At 35.6% G+C, this 15,382-nt stretch overlaps 1 protein-coding gene and 1 long non-coding RNA gene across 8 annotated transcripts in view; both read left to right on the top strand.

Annotated features, from left to right (window-relative positions):
* Positions 1 to 3,052: 3,052 nt before the first annotated feature.
* LOC143425461 (uncharacterized) overlaps positions 3,053 to 15,382 on the top strand; it is a 35,762-nt gene continuing 23,432 nt past the window's right edge. For 2 of the 7 annotated variants that reach the window (XM_076898276.1, XM_076898311.1), the window contains exons 1-3: positions 4,140 to 4,462; positions 4,699 to 4,762; positions 9,456 to 9,515. In XM_076898276.1, coding sequence (XP_076754391.1) covers positions 4,729 to 4,762; positions 9,456 to 9,515 — 94 coding nt within the window. In that variant the 5' untranslated portion in view covers positions 4,140 to 4,462; positions 4,699 to 4,728. Of the gene's footprint in view, positions 3,189 to 4,139; positions 4,463 to 4,698; positions 4,763 to 9,455; positions 9,516 to 15,382 lie in introns of those variants that run through there. The other 5 variants (XM_076898301.1, XM_076898321.1, XM_076898285.1 and 2 more) reach the window with 4 other exon arrangements.
* LOC143431225 (uncharacterized) lies at positions 7,068 to 7,767 on the top strand. Its single transcript, XR_013102689.1, has 2 exons — positions 7,068 to 7,115; positions 7,228 to 7,767. It is a non-coding gene; the product is annotated as an uncharacterized LOC143431225 (long non-coding RNA).

Consider the following 15,382-nt stretch of genomic DNA (forward strand, 5'->3'; position numbering starts at 1 on the left):
AAACGGAAATTAATGAAAGGAAAAACTGAATTCATGGATATTTTTAGGCTCGAAATAGAAACGTCGAACAAATAATTTGTTACCTGTGGCTATTCAACAGCAAATATTTTACTTTAACTTTCGAGATAAGCGTTTTATATTTCTTATTTGTGATTACTTTGTTATTTGTTCAGTGATTAATTCATATTGAATTTTGTGTGTTGCTACACCGGTCATCTTTATAGCAGATCTATCATTAAAATCAATATCTCTTCAACCTTTAGTATAATACACGAGTAATATACGATAGCTTATCTGAGATTTATTTCCATTATCAGGCATTTGAACTATTCGCTTGATCATCAGTGACACTTTACGTCAACGCTTTATCATTGGAAAAGATCTGTTGTGAAAGAATACTTTACCTATAATAGGTGAATTTTAGGTAGTAGATTGTTATAGAAAATGGAAATTATAAAAATATATTTCGAAATTGTTGCACATTAATAGACATAAATATTTGTGTTTAATACATCGGCCATAATTGTACTATAAGTTATATATATATATATATATATATATATATATATATATATATATATATATATATATATTTGTTTTGTTTTGTTTATGTTTGGATGGTTAACCGTGCAGATATAACAACGTAGATTTGTATTGCATTCAGTTTATTAACATTTTAATTGATCACTAGATTCTAGGAAAAACAAGGATTTTATCGTTTTATGCACGTTTTTTTAAAGTGAGATGTACGGAAAATGGGAGACGCACATTTATTAGTGTACTAAAAAAAATTGTTCAACAAAGAATTTTTACTACTGTTTAGGAAAATCAGTTTTCGTTTGAGTGACCATGTAATATTTTCTACGCTCCATAAGTTTTCATCAGATCCTTATACACAAGATTAATTATTATAGATAAAAAGTGACATTGGTCGAGACCCAGAATTATTTGCTATTAACTTCTACATTTAAGTTTGGAAGTGTTGCTTTCTCAGTTCTTAATATAAAAAATACTCAAAAAAGAACAAACGCGGATCAGTATTGATATTCCCATTTCTTTTATAAATGTACGCGTATTTCATTTTTAGAAATTGTGGAGAGATCACAATATCATATTATTAAGGTGAAAATCAGGTGGTCTGTGGACAAGAATCGAATAACAATTTTAGTTCGCAACAATAACGCGAAGCGTAAATCAAGATGGTGCAAAAAATGTTGTTGTATGACTGTGTTAATATTTTACGACTACTGCCACGATCACCTGATATGAATCCTGATATTGGCTTGTAGAAATTTGTATCGAATAATTTCTATTGAATAATACAACATAGACTATCTAACTATGCATCATATAATATAATAAGGGTATCTGATAGTATATGTGAATGTATGTATCGTATATTGTCAGAACTTAATGAAAACGCGGGCACGTTATCTTTTTATCCGAGAGTCTAGACACGTATGCCGATATCAAACATACATGAGTATACTAAACATGTATAATTTAAGTGTGTACATGTGAATGCAAAGGTCACTTCCGAATGTTTTAAACCGTACAGTAATCCTATCGTGTACACCTCTTACGTTCTGCATTATTTTTTTGTTATTTTAGGAATCCCGTAATTTTTATATATAATGTCAATAACATTTGAATTAAAAAAAATTTTAATAAACATACTATACATACTTCTAACTTGTACATATTATTTTAGGGACCTCAGAGATACTCTCATCGAAAATTGTCCACTCCTGATACAGCAGAAACAGCTTACCTTGTTGCTTGTAAGACAAGAAGGTAACAAAAGAGGTAACAAGGTAACAAAAGAGATACGTCGTTGTGGCAGAGGTATGTAGACATTAATCGAAATTATTAAATTTTTTAAATAAAACTGTTATATAACGTGGCCACGCGCCGGTGTCCTGTACATAGGTGTAGGTGAATGTACAAGTATAGTTTAGAGAGTGAGGCGAGGAACAGCGATGACAGTGTATAAAATGTTATCCTGTTAAACTGGATATTATAATATATCGTATAATCGTAATTAATAATTTATTGCCGTAAATTGTTATTTGCCATTTAATATTTACTGTAGTGGTATCAGTACTACTCGCTAGTAGAAGTACTCGCTTAAATTCCTCCTGGCATATAATTCGCCTACGCTGATTTAAAGCTGTAGAGGGGTAGAAGAGGATTGATTGACCATACTAACCTTGGACGCGTTGGCAGTTAACGCTAATTTGTTCTAATAGATTAAGTTAAGCAAATTTAACAAGTAATGAAAGCTGTCAAGTAATTTTATTATCATAGAATATTTTCTTGGAATGCAGTTTTAACAATCTTACGTTTTTGGTCTAAAGTTACCAATTCGAGAATAGGTATTGTGCCAATTGTACAAGTATGATAAAATCTCTTTAAGAACCGGTGATGAATTGAGATTTTGTATTTCTGATTATTGCACAGGAAATGATCAATTTTCCAAGATAAAAATTTTCTAGAATTTTGTGACTGAAATATATGTATTATATATACAGGTGACATTTATTTCACATATGCTTTTTAGCTTTTAAGTATTCGCCAACCAATAATGTTAAAATTCACATATAGGGCGATCTTTAAAATAATTTTCAGATTTAGACGCTTGTTTGCCTTTCTTGTTTCCACCTAAACTGGACTGAATATATCTCATTGTTTTTTGTCTCTTCTGTCCATACAGATACCTAACACAATTATATATCATGCAAGTAATAATTGTTTTTCCAAAAATGTACATTAATAAAGATACGCGATATTCCATTAAATATGAACAAAAGATGATTGCATGAAATCTTATCGATCTTGACAAAATATGTAATAAGCAATTGAAAATGGAAGACGTGATTTGATGAGACAGGTTATTAAGACATTTAATATAAACGTCATCGAGTAACAATTGACAATATCAAAGTGACGCAGCCTTTTAATTTCTTCCTATTCTATAAGGACATAACGGTGTCCTTATCTTTCAATAGACGTATATACGGTCATGAGTGTTGTCAGTAGTCCGGAAGCCATCGAGTTGAGCGGTCATTAGAAAACTCTTTCCAGTACAAACAGTTGAACATTCGGTATTCTGTAATCGCGTTAATTCGTATCGAGCTTAATTGTAGTTCTTCAAGTTCTCGGATCGTGTTATTTGGTTCAATGAGTGTGTAAGTGTTGCACAAGTACTTCAAATATTGGTACACAAAACAATTTTAACGAAGCCGCGAAAAAGTCTCGCCGTTCAAAACTGAATGCCGCATAAAATCCAATTATCATATATCACCTTCAACTTAATATCGGAAATACTTGCTTTCCTTTTTCGTTCTAAGAAAAGATACCACCATTAGAGCGTGTTGGCGGATAAAACTCTGTTCTCTACGTTTACGTGTAGGACAAATCCGTCAATTATTAGAGATATCTCCCCTTTAATGAGAGAATATAAAAAAAAAGCTGGGAAACATAAAAGAAAGCTGCTTCTTTATTTATGAGAGTTAGGGAAAGAAGATGAGCATCGTTATTTGCTTTAAACCGAATGTCCAATATCCTTTTCAACGTATCTATGGATGAATAATCTTTGAATATACAAGTATGTTAGTGAGAACGCGCGAATATATACGTATGTACTTTCTACAGGAGCTTGTTGGTCTGCTTTCTAAATTTTTAAACGAAATACGGAAGAAAGAAACGAAAGAGCGCGGCAAACGAGAGAAGAGGGTAATCTGTACAGGTGAAGCTCGTCCGTAGCTCTATGATAAATGTATCGTATATGTGTCGTCTGATTGTGCTACCGCATTTCATCTGATAGTAATCTAATCGAAAGCAGTGCTTGTCTTAACGCGTGACAGATACTCTATATATGGCTAAGTGAGAGGTTGGTCGTAGAATCGTGCAGCGTCGTATCATTCAGAATGGCCGGAGAACCGTGGTTCGATCGGAGTGCACCAACAGGTGCATTGATCGGTGATCGTTGATCGGTTCCCTCGGGAGAGGAAAACACGCTTGGGTGTAAATGAGAAAAGAGCGAAGAAGGGGATCAGGAGGTGGAAGAAGCGGCAACGGAGAAGGAGAAAATAGTTGAAGGGGGGAAAATCAGCGGCAAGGGAACGGGAACGGCGGTGTTCTTGGTTCAGTCAGTCCAGCGAAGTCAGTCGAAGGTGAAAAGTCTCTCCTTCTTACTTCCTCTCCCGGTTGCCGCGAACGAGATAGACTCCTCACGATCACCTTGCCCGTTACTTTTAACGCGTAAATACGCGCGTGGCCGCGTGCTTGTGTGTCAGAGACAATACAGACCGATCGGGTCGAGTATGTGCGTGTGTGTTAATGCATAACCGTGAGTTTTCTGTCGTCCTCAGGGGGATATTGGTGTCGATGCTGTATCAAATTCGGAGCTAACCGAGAGAGTGCGGACTGGTCGCATCGATGAAAACTTGTCGATTACTAAGTATGTTTCGGGATTTAACACTTGATTAGCCGTCGCCATCTTCCTCTCACAGTTAACGGCTTGTGTGCACTTGAACGTTTTGCATTGTTCCTTGTAGATACATACATACATACATACGATACATGCATATACATATATATGTGTATATACATATATATGTATATGGTTGTTGTTTTGGTGCATCTATGTGTCCTTGCTGTACGATCGCACCCTTCCCTTGCGCCGACACACGATAGCCAGGTCGATTCTACTGATTTCAGCCTACTATGTTGGAATTCTCCATACAACATGCCGAAGTCGGTACGTACACGAACATTTGATGTCCAGTATGCTGCATAATGTACGTGGATCGCATGTGGGAAAGAAAGTGCTTTCTCGTTTGCCCATCTTTTGTGTAACTCGTGCTTTAACCGCTGACGAACACGTATATATATATATATTCCGTAAGTAGAATTAGACGTCTGTTTCTACTTTTTGGCATCGACGCTATCGTTGCTTTTTCGATCATAACTACCGACATTATAGTATATTGTTTACGGACTTTCCTTATTCTCCACGAGTAATATACCTTTCGATAACCGGGCCGATTACAATTCTTCACACATCACCGATATGCAATGAATCGCATTAAACGTATTCTTCGTTGCATCGCTTAGATTTATCCTACTTAAACGTTTCCATTGCGCGGTAATTATTACTGTTGAGTCTAATTAATTTCCATGATAGAGACGTAAACAAGGAAAACTTAAGCTGAACACGGGAATCTGTATTAAACGTCGCAATAAAGTCTACTCGCAAATACCGGATAAGGTATTAGCGCGATCATTCAATTGAAAACTGCTGTCATTCAGGGCTGTCAAGAGCATGTGATGGTAGTCCTCTAGAAGAACTTATTCTGAAAGCACAGTTCACTTTTCCGTTCATACGCTCCATGATGCTGCATCGTCTTTTCTCTATCGTTACCATTAAACTGTTCGATATTTCGATGAAATACATACCGTCACAGTTGGTTAGCGCGGACGAGATAAGGAGACGTGTTTCTTACACTTTTACGCCACCACTGTTTCGCTGCTCGAGATGTTTGTCTTCTCCTTTCGAACGACAAGTGCGGCTTACATACTATTTGCTTGGAAAATTTATTACGAAAAGTGGTAAAACGATTTTAAAATACAGGCACACTCGATGCCTTATATATTTCACGTCTCTCTTAGCTTTTAAATCTTGAACGCGAATCGTGCAAATAAACTTATTGTGTTTTTTAGATAACAGTTTCACTTTTCTTCCGTCGTGTTGAAAAAGAAGAATACAGGTAGCCGCGGAATCGATGCTTACGGAAAAAACGTTAAATAGTTCAAGCCTGTTCCGGTTGTACCGATCATTTGTTCAGATTGTACGACATGGAGATGATAATGCGTTCGCTTTATTTTTATGCACGGTACGTTCGTTACGAAAGCGTTCCGATCGTGTTCAAAGTATTCGCATGAAGTACACCTTCTTCACTCGTTAATGGGAAATTATCTTTCAATTGAAACGTAATTTAAAGAGTCAACGTAGTGCAAGTGAACATTTCTCGAGTAAAGATAACAGAAGACTATCGCGAAATTGAATTTTTCTTATTTTGTTTAAGTTTCATTCATTTCGCTCGTACGATCAGATGTTTGATAGTTAGATTTGGTATGTATGTCGTATAAAGAAAGTATAAAAATGATGATTGAATAACATCATAGAAATTTTGAATACATTCTGCTTTGAGAGATTTTTCGAAAATAAATTACTTCCTAAAAGTTTCAGCAGTCTGATAAAGCGTTTCAGTTGGATTTCCAGTAACATCGTTATTAATTTTCAATTAATTTTATGCAATCTGTTCTAACGTACTCATATTTCTTATCGCATTTCATTAACATGTTTAGTATCCCTATCTATTAGAATAAAGGTTTGTAATCGCGATGGTAGGGTACCATCCGATCCAACGAATATCGGTTGGAGTCCTTAAGAAAACTTGTTAAATTGACGTCATCAGACTGACATTGCTTGCACGAGCTAAATACTTTTAATAAGAACGAATAATCAATTGAGATTCTTACAATTATCTGTCGGTCGATCAGATTTATTTCGGAATTCACAGATAAAATCGAAACGTAAAGGCTACGAGTAATAGATAATCGCTGTACCGTAAACATAGTAACTCAAAATCACACGCGTACGTTTTTCTGAATAACAGCGTTCTCGTTCCGACGTAGACTCGGAAGTGTTTCATTAATATTTGTAGTTCGTTCAACTGACGGAAACTCAAGGACTCTGTATTGCCCATATCTGAATTATTAATGAATTGTTAATTCCTCGCTACCATTTAAATGCTAGACCATTAATTCGTTATGTCACTTCAATCTCGTTAATTGCACGAAGACCGCAGGAATGTTTGGCCATCGTAACCATCTAGTTGTCGTTAATTCACATGCCTGGCGGTATTACGATTGACTGTGGCAATACCAATTACAATTGCTGCAGTGAGTAATAATTTAATTGTTTATTCGGTTCCGCATATATACACGTGTAAACACGCACGTACACGCATACCTACGTACACTTACTATGAATGACCGAGGAAGAATTTACCAGTTGATTTGTAGACCAATTTTCAATAGAGAACATTGTACAAATTCGACGTTCAGTTGTGAAAGATGTATTATTAATAAAAAATGCCTTTTTATTCACACTTGTCCGCACACTGACATTTTCATTTTGCTCGGGACATTTCCGTTTAGTGAGAGACTCGCGTACGTAGTATGGTATATAAGAACGTTGTAATAAAATGAACGATATCGAGGTGACAATTCGCAGGCTATGCATACTTATAGATTCATTTTCCGGTATCGTTCACTTCCTGAACGCAGGCTTGTTATATGATTGCTCTCACTGAATACGAATTAGCGCAACTTCTTACGTTAGCGTATCGTCGATATTCTCTGTACCCTTCTTTCCGGTCTGTTGTTCTAGTAGGATTATTAATGTTGCACGACGGCGTGTCATCGATCGCGTTGAAGGTTTTTCCTCGCCGGAAAGACAGAATTGATCGTCCCTGCCGGACGAGTACAATTTCTTAATGGAAATAGAAACAATTATCTGAATTAGGTCACGGCTGATCGGCGCAATTACACCGACAATGAGAAACGCAGTTCGTTTATTTGCACGATGGATAAAAATTTGTTTGAAATATTTTGAGGTCACAGATGCGGTTCAGCTCTGATACGTAAACTGTCGGGAAAAGTGTAAGGATCGGTAAATAGACCACGTAGGATGCTTTTTTCTTTAATTGCACACAATACTTCAAATGATACCCCAAGTAATTATGCCTGACATTTCTCTGCGCTTGATTTTCTATCGTTTTCTTTCCTTCGCTATTTAGTATACGTCCATAAGCTATTCAAAACGAAAAGAGAACGCACATTTACATGAAATTGTTAAAAAATCTGTGTACATACACTTTGTGAGTTAAGTATAATTATATTGTTACATAGAACTTGCGCGCAATGCATGTTTTCAACTTATACACGTACTCTATTCTATTGTACATTTAATTTTCTGCTTGCATTCATCGGTTTCTTTGCTTGAAGTCAATTTCCATATATCTATATAGTCTCGTCAGGTTAATGATAATAATTTTAGACCGCCAACCGACGAAACGGCGTATTTCAAAAAGAGGTACGGTAAAATAGCTCGAAGTATTAATATAATTGCGCGTATACATCAATTGTACCGAATATAAATTCGTATTCAGTTTTTGATATTCTTATCTCAGAGGGTGACATTCCACGGTTGACTCATTCACGAAAACTCTTCTTTAAGCTACAGCGTTCGTTAAGCTACATACCGTCATAACTCATTTCTGGGGCGGGCGGCAAATTATTAGACGAGATGCTGACGATTAAAGCTAATTATTCCCCGCATTATAAAATATGGAGCAATTACGCATATAAAAAGTTCCTCGATTAAACGGTTATTTGCTAATTTAAGGATCTGATTTCAGAATATAGGTTCTATATCCTTGACGATATGCTTGTCGCATATTTTTCATTGACCCTTAATGTGAAAATTAAAGGACCACTTCCTTTGCCGTACGTAATGTTACTCTGATGTAGTTTCCCGTTTCAGAAGCATAACGTAAAGGAATATAACAGTCCCTACTTTTTCGTTCAAAAGGCATAAAAAAAAACAATATAAATGGAGTAAAATAGTAAATGTCATTTTAACTGAAAGATAAGATGCACTTGCGTGTTCTTTACATTTTGTAAGAGGTTTTAAAGAACGAATAAGAATGCGTTGCATAACCATACCCAGAAATTATGTCAATTTGGTTATAACTGTATAATGGAAAAAAGATTGTTCTATGAAGTATGTAGATTACAATGGAAAAGCGTTTGAATATGTTCCTTAAGGAAACTTTTATTTAAAATATTCTCACGAACTAATCATTTTTCTTGAGTGCTTCTGTTGTTGTGCGCAACGACAGGAGAATAAGTTTTCATAAACTGGCATTGGTCCTGAGAATTCCCTCTGAGTCTGTTTATCTTTTTCCTTCTAATTTTCTTTTTATAACTACCGGAAACGAAATACGATTTGTTTGAATTCCGTGAATCACCTTGCACAGTTCAAACTGCAAGAAACAATTCACTCGTAAAAAATTTCGATTGTCAGCATCTCGTAAATAATTCCGGTCCGGAAGTGAAACGCGGACGTATGTATACATATATTATCGAATTTTTGTTTCATTATCTACGGACATGTTCGAGTTGGAAAATATGGCCGCGTTACCGATGACAGTGCTTCTATTTCGCGGATAACTAACAGCTTCTACCTAAATATTTATTGGTCGTGCATGGAAGGCCGTAATTATTTTCTAGGGCGCGTATGTTTATAACGCGTTGTGCATTAATAATGCGAAACGTTAAATAAAGAAGACAGCACAGAACAAGCTTGTTTATCTTGGTTTCAGCTCTTTCCATGGCCACCGAGAATGTGGGAGATGGAATTCAAGGACACGATAATGACACCGGTGAGTAAAGTTGACGAGTTCAAGTTATTTTACATATAAATTTGATCTATATTACGTAAGAGGACCAGCAGCATTCGGCGTCTTATGTAGAATATCTCACACTCTTTCATCTTACCGTATCGTCGAAGCCGCTATCTAGGATCAAGGTCGCTTTAGTTGTAGCCAACGCATTATTCTCCTATGTAATATATGGAATTAGGAAGTTCCACACCACCACTTTACGAAGCTACCTTGAACCGATGGTCTTTGTTTCAATTGAGCATTCATTTGAAGATTATATAAAAGTGTACGTTTGGTATACGTTTCGGATATGTGTTATGTATAATATTTACATCGAACAATCAAAATCTATTAAAAATATCGTATACGGTACTACTTTTTTTTTTTAACAAATTCAATTTTACTGTTCGGCCAAAAACGCTTGTCGTTCGTATGATAAGTTCATGTCCGACAGCATCAGACATATGTGTATGCTGCATCGGTGCGATATCGCTCTGTTTCGTATAGTGGTTGTTAGTTAATAATATTTTCTGGTTTATATCCGAATTATTTACTTTGAGGAGTTAATAAGGAAAGAAAACGTCGTGCTATTTAAAAACTGTTTAGGCGGGACAAATTCGTGGAGGGTATTGGACGTCGTTTAAATACCTAATAGATGAGGAAGAGGAATAGGTAATGATCGTATAATCAAATGTCAGAAAATAAAATATGATATAGTTGGTGTATCTAAACGTTGTCCAATCTTCTTCCTGATGATTTCCTCTTTATCGTTGTCTCTGTCTGTTATCTGCCGTTAGAAAGTTTGTGAAGTTTTACTAATTCAGATGGTGGAATAACTTACATATGCAAATGATTGTTACCTAGACACTATTTACATATAATGAATTTCCGACAAATTCAAATATGTATTGCATCAGATGAATCGTTATTGCCAAGTATCTCGATCAACATGTGTAAGTGCAACATGTGACGATAAAACAGCGTCTACAAACGAGTCCAATGTTTTATACGCATTAGATCATTACAGATGAAATTGCGTATTCGCTAATGAAACGTGAATCACGTAGTAACATTTCTGCTAATGAATTGCAATCAAATTGTGTTCGTTATAGAAATTTAGTCAATTAGAGTTTCTGGATACAGTAAATTTCTTAAATATACATTTTGCGAACGAGGAACAACTTTGTATGTCAATCGATGGAATTTTTGTCGTATTCTCTGATAAACATTTAATCCAGTGTTATCGTAAGACACCTGTTCGCCATGTCGCATAATGTCGTCTACTTGTCTTTAGTATATTTTGTACAAAACTTATCCGCGTTAAAGGTCTTCCCTTGCTTGCTGAAGTACACACCTTAGATAAACCGTGAAACTATTGTTGTAATCTTTTATTGATGAATAGCTGACCTTTTGGTGTGAATTCCGGTATTTTATCAAAATCAGGCCACTAAGTTTGATAGAGTTCTTATCCAAAATGCTGTATCAATACTACAAGCTGTCTTTGTTATTATGCCCTAGTTTCAATACGAAACTGATAGTCATTCGAACTTGAGCAGAATCAATATTCTCTAATTCTAAGTAAATTTATATATAAATCCTGCCTATAACTTTTTCAGCGAAACAAATCTTGCGTTCAAAAGAGTAGGTCTCGGTCCGATCGCCTCCATTTTTGAACGATGGGCGAATTTAGGTCGGACATCAGTAAGTCCTTGTTTCAACGTATTATTAAACAACACTTGTACGATTTTAATAGCATAAATTTTTGCTAGCAAAAGGGGAAAGTGTAGAGAATACAAATTAAATATCGAGAGATTTAAATCTGTACCATCTGGGTGTCTAAAGGTACGGTTACAAATCACGGATGACTTTACTTCTATTGACTGTACCTGGACATAATGTGCACCTGCTAGACATAACCTAGACCTAGCGTGTGCTGTTAATGTGTGTCTCTGGTTTATGCTTAGTCATACCTAGCCTAGAACTGACTAATCCAACTCATTGTCAGTTGAGAAGAAACTTAGCCTCCTGCGACCGTGAATGACCTCATACATGTTTGTCGCTGGTCATTAAAGTTATTCGCAGCCATTTGTAATTATGTAAATATTACAAAATTTGCCATTCTTCGTAAAAAACCGAAATGTTTAATTCCTAAAGCTAGTAATGGTATAAGGCCTTTACAACATCCTCTATATTATAAGGATCTGTCCCAAAAGATGATCAACTTGAGAAAATTAGCAGAATATCGAATATAACTGTAACGGATTAGAAATCAGTATTAATCATCATTAATAAATCAACATTATCGGTAAAGCTCGAGATCATAGTCTGTTGTTTCAATCGTTCGAATTGAAAAATTACCTTGCCTTGTTTTTTTAAAGTGACAGAAATATTGTTCTGCTCCAATGTGAACGTCTAACAATAATTGATGCTTCCATTTCTTTTTTTCTTTTTTATTCATCATCTGCTACACTTTCAATGGAATTCTTTGTACAAATCTTATCTACAATGTCCGGTTTATCAATCGTACTTTGATTTCGGATCACGGGCTTTATACGCGATATATTTTTATATTTGAAGAAAAGGTTAATTGATAACAAGAACATTACTCTGTTTATCTCATTCTCCTGTTGACTGATAATTTATGGCAGGTCGGAAGAGATTGCGGTTGTTTTTATCCCACTTTTGCGTGGATCTTGGGGTCATTTCTTACCTGCCATTCCGATCATTCTGATCGCGAATTCGTGAAGGGCTATATACTTTTAACCGGTTACACTTGCCCTACACATTCGGCCCAGGGTCGACTAGTCCGGTTCCACAAGTGAACGGCAATTAATACATGTTGGTATATTTATTCTCTAGAATCGTCGATTGGTTGAAGTTAAGAGATCGACACATAGATTACGATTGTACAGTGTACAGAATAATCGACGAATGAGATTTGTTCGTTATCAGTAATGTGTGTACATATGTACACAATATTATAACAATCTATGTGATTAATTTCTGAATACTAATGCTGCTGACGCTCGAATGAACATATGTAAGTGCTTATTATGAAATACACGTGGATTGAATATTCAGTCTAGCCCTTGTGAAGGAATTAATCTGTTTTCGTAGTCAATCCAATTCGTATATACTTGTTTCGAACGATCAACGTTATGAAAGTCACTTATCTCTTGTACGTGTATATGTATATGCATATGTATGAGTATGTATCAGTACGATATTATTCCTAATTAAAATTTCTTATTTCATGTTCATTATACGTGTGGTGAAAAAAAATTCGCAAAGAATGAAAAATAAAGAATTATTGATAATTGTATTATACAATAACTTCTATGTTCCCATTTGAAATACTGTCTAATTCGCGGTATCGCTTTAGAATATTTCTTTAAACGGTCTTCAATTTTCCACTTTTCGATTAAACGCTAGTTGATGAGCTAAAGAAGTTGACCACTTAGCAGAGATTGATAAGAAAAAAATATTGGGAGAAATTCGTATTTGAAAGACGATCGAGATTTATGAGATTCCTACCATTTTGCATACCGTAACGAAAAGAATTTTGCAAGTGCTCCTCTTATACCATTCACTTTGGATTACTTGTGCTGCTCGGCTATAAGATTGGCTCGAGTAGCTTGCCAACTCTTTTCCTCTTCGCTCACGCTATCTCGCTTGATTCTCCATATACACACTATCCGTTCACCTGTACGCTACCTGCTCGCTCGTCTGATCATTCGTCGATCGTACACATACCTGCGACGTATCTTGCTCTATCGTGAATTCATGATCTTCCTGCTCAGTTTGCACGAGTCCCGCAGACTCTCGTTCGTGCTCCGTATGTACGCTCGTTTGTAATGATTCACCTGCTCGCATGAACGCTCGTTGTCCCTATTTTTTTCGCCAATTTCTTCCCTTCTTTTTCCTAGCTGATCCAGAAAACAGCACAGTTTATCTTAAAAATTCAATGTAACGAGATTACAATATTTGTTAAAAGGCACAAGAGCCTTAAAGTGCGTATCCACTCGATACGTATCGTATCATCGTTGTGCGTCAATATGGATGGTGAGCGTTGCATTGTTGTGTATCGTATTGTACAACCGTAGCGTAGCGTATTGTACAACCGAATGATACCAATGATGATACGTTGATACGTATCTTTGTAGTTTTCCTGCGGATTATACGTATCTCTTCTTGGGGCGTGCGTAGTATTAGTCCAAGTTTCGCGAGACCTTGGATGATTCCTCGTTACGAAGAAAATGCTTCTTTAATGGTACACGCGACATTGCTCGCGGACATTGTGTTACATAAATAATTTGTTTAATATTCAATTGAGATTATTTACTAAATCGTTGCGTATGTTATGTATTAGATTCGCGACGGTGAAGAAATAATAGAGATTTCGTTCGTGTTTACAAGGAACAAACGTTAATGTTGTGCATATATTATAATTTTCGTTAAAAAAATCCTCTGTTTTGGTATTCTTCTAGTTCACAGCGCTACTCGTTAGCCGACGCATTTCAGCTGATATAATATCATTCGAATATCCACTACGCCTACTTTTCATCCTTCTCGGATAGTGTTCCCTGTCTTCTTCTTGTCGTTAAAACAAATGTCTGTGCACAGTGACGGAACAGCATCGCGAATCTTACTGGAAATCACGTAAAACAAGCGTCACGCAAAGTAAATAGCCGACCAATGTGACGTTAATGAGAGTTTAGTACTAAGAATCAAAATTTTGCGCTCGTCGAGAATGAAGCCACGTAATAATATCGGTAGTCATCGATAAAATTCATTATACATTGAATAAAAAATTGCTTTTTCATGGAAAGATCGCCTCTTCATCCCGTTTCAACGAAATTAATGTACATATGTTATGTGAGAAAGTGAAAACATCAAATCACGATTCGTAGTATTTCAGATGTTATGTACCCATGATCAGCTTTTTCTAAATTTTTGAAAAGGAACGTGAACTTAGCTACGTGTAACAACCTAAAAATTACAAGAATTCACTGCGTAGATATTATTCATTCATATTTTTCATTCGTTATCTTAGTAATGATACGTCCAATTTCGTATTATCGAAGTGACTCACCTTGGAACGATACCTCCTTAAAGATCGCTAATTATTTATGTGGACATTATACAACTGAGCATTGTAAATGCGTACATATCATTTTTGTCATTTCTTGCTTCATTCTTTAAATATCGCTGTGGAACTATACGTGCCTTTAAAATTCAGTGATAGTGCCATGTAAATAAGAGTTGACTAAAAAAATTACATATTCCAAAAATAACACGATAACAAGTTTTTCATTGAAAATTAATGGTTTATAAAACAGTTATGGAACAAATAGTTTAGTTCACTGCCCGTACAATCTACATGGAACCATAAGTCACGCTAGATATTATATTGAAGCCGTTTCTCATTTGCTTGTACTATCATACATTGGTTATACTTGTATTATCTCGTATTAATTTAAAAAAAGAACTTCCAAGCATGTCGAAGACTTGAATCGGAGCAAAAATAACAACTCGCTATTTTCGTCCCTGCTATCGTTTTCTTCTGGAATCTGTTATAAACATGTTGCTGCATGGTGAATCGACATATAATCGTAACAAACATTATGTTTACCTATAAAATAAGTAGTTGCTTAACGAGAAAGCAAATTAACGAGAAAAACTCGATGCACGTTTCCAACAAGACCCATTAAGCGTATGCAATTCTTTTGTCGTAACGTCTTTTCGGTATCTATAACGGAAGGCAGGTGGAGATAATTATAAGGAAGGTGGAATTAAGTATGAGGATGACAAAAAGATCGTTTCCTGATCAAGTCGCTTTTGTTTTATGACGATTATTACGTTAGCCC

The sequence above is a fragment of the Xylocopa sonorina genome, chromosome 1 (assembly GCF_050948175.1).
Source record: "Xylocopa sonorina isolate GNS202 chromosome 1, iyXylSono1_principal, whole genome shotgun sequence".
Taxonomy (NCBI): domain Eukaryota; kingdom Metazoa; phylum Arthropoda; class Insecta; order Hymenoptera; family Apidae; genus Xylocopa; species Xylocopa sonorina.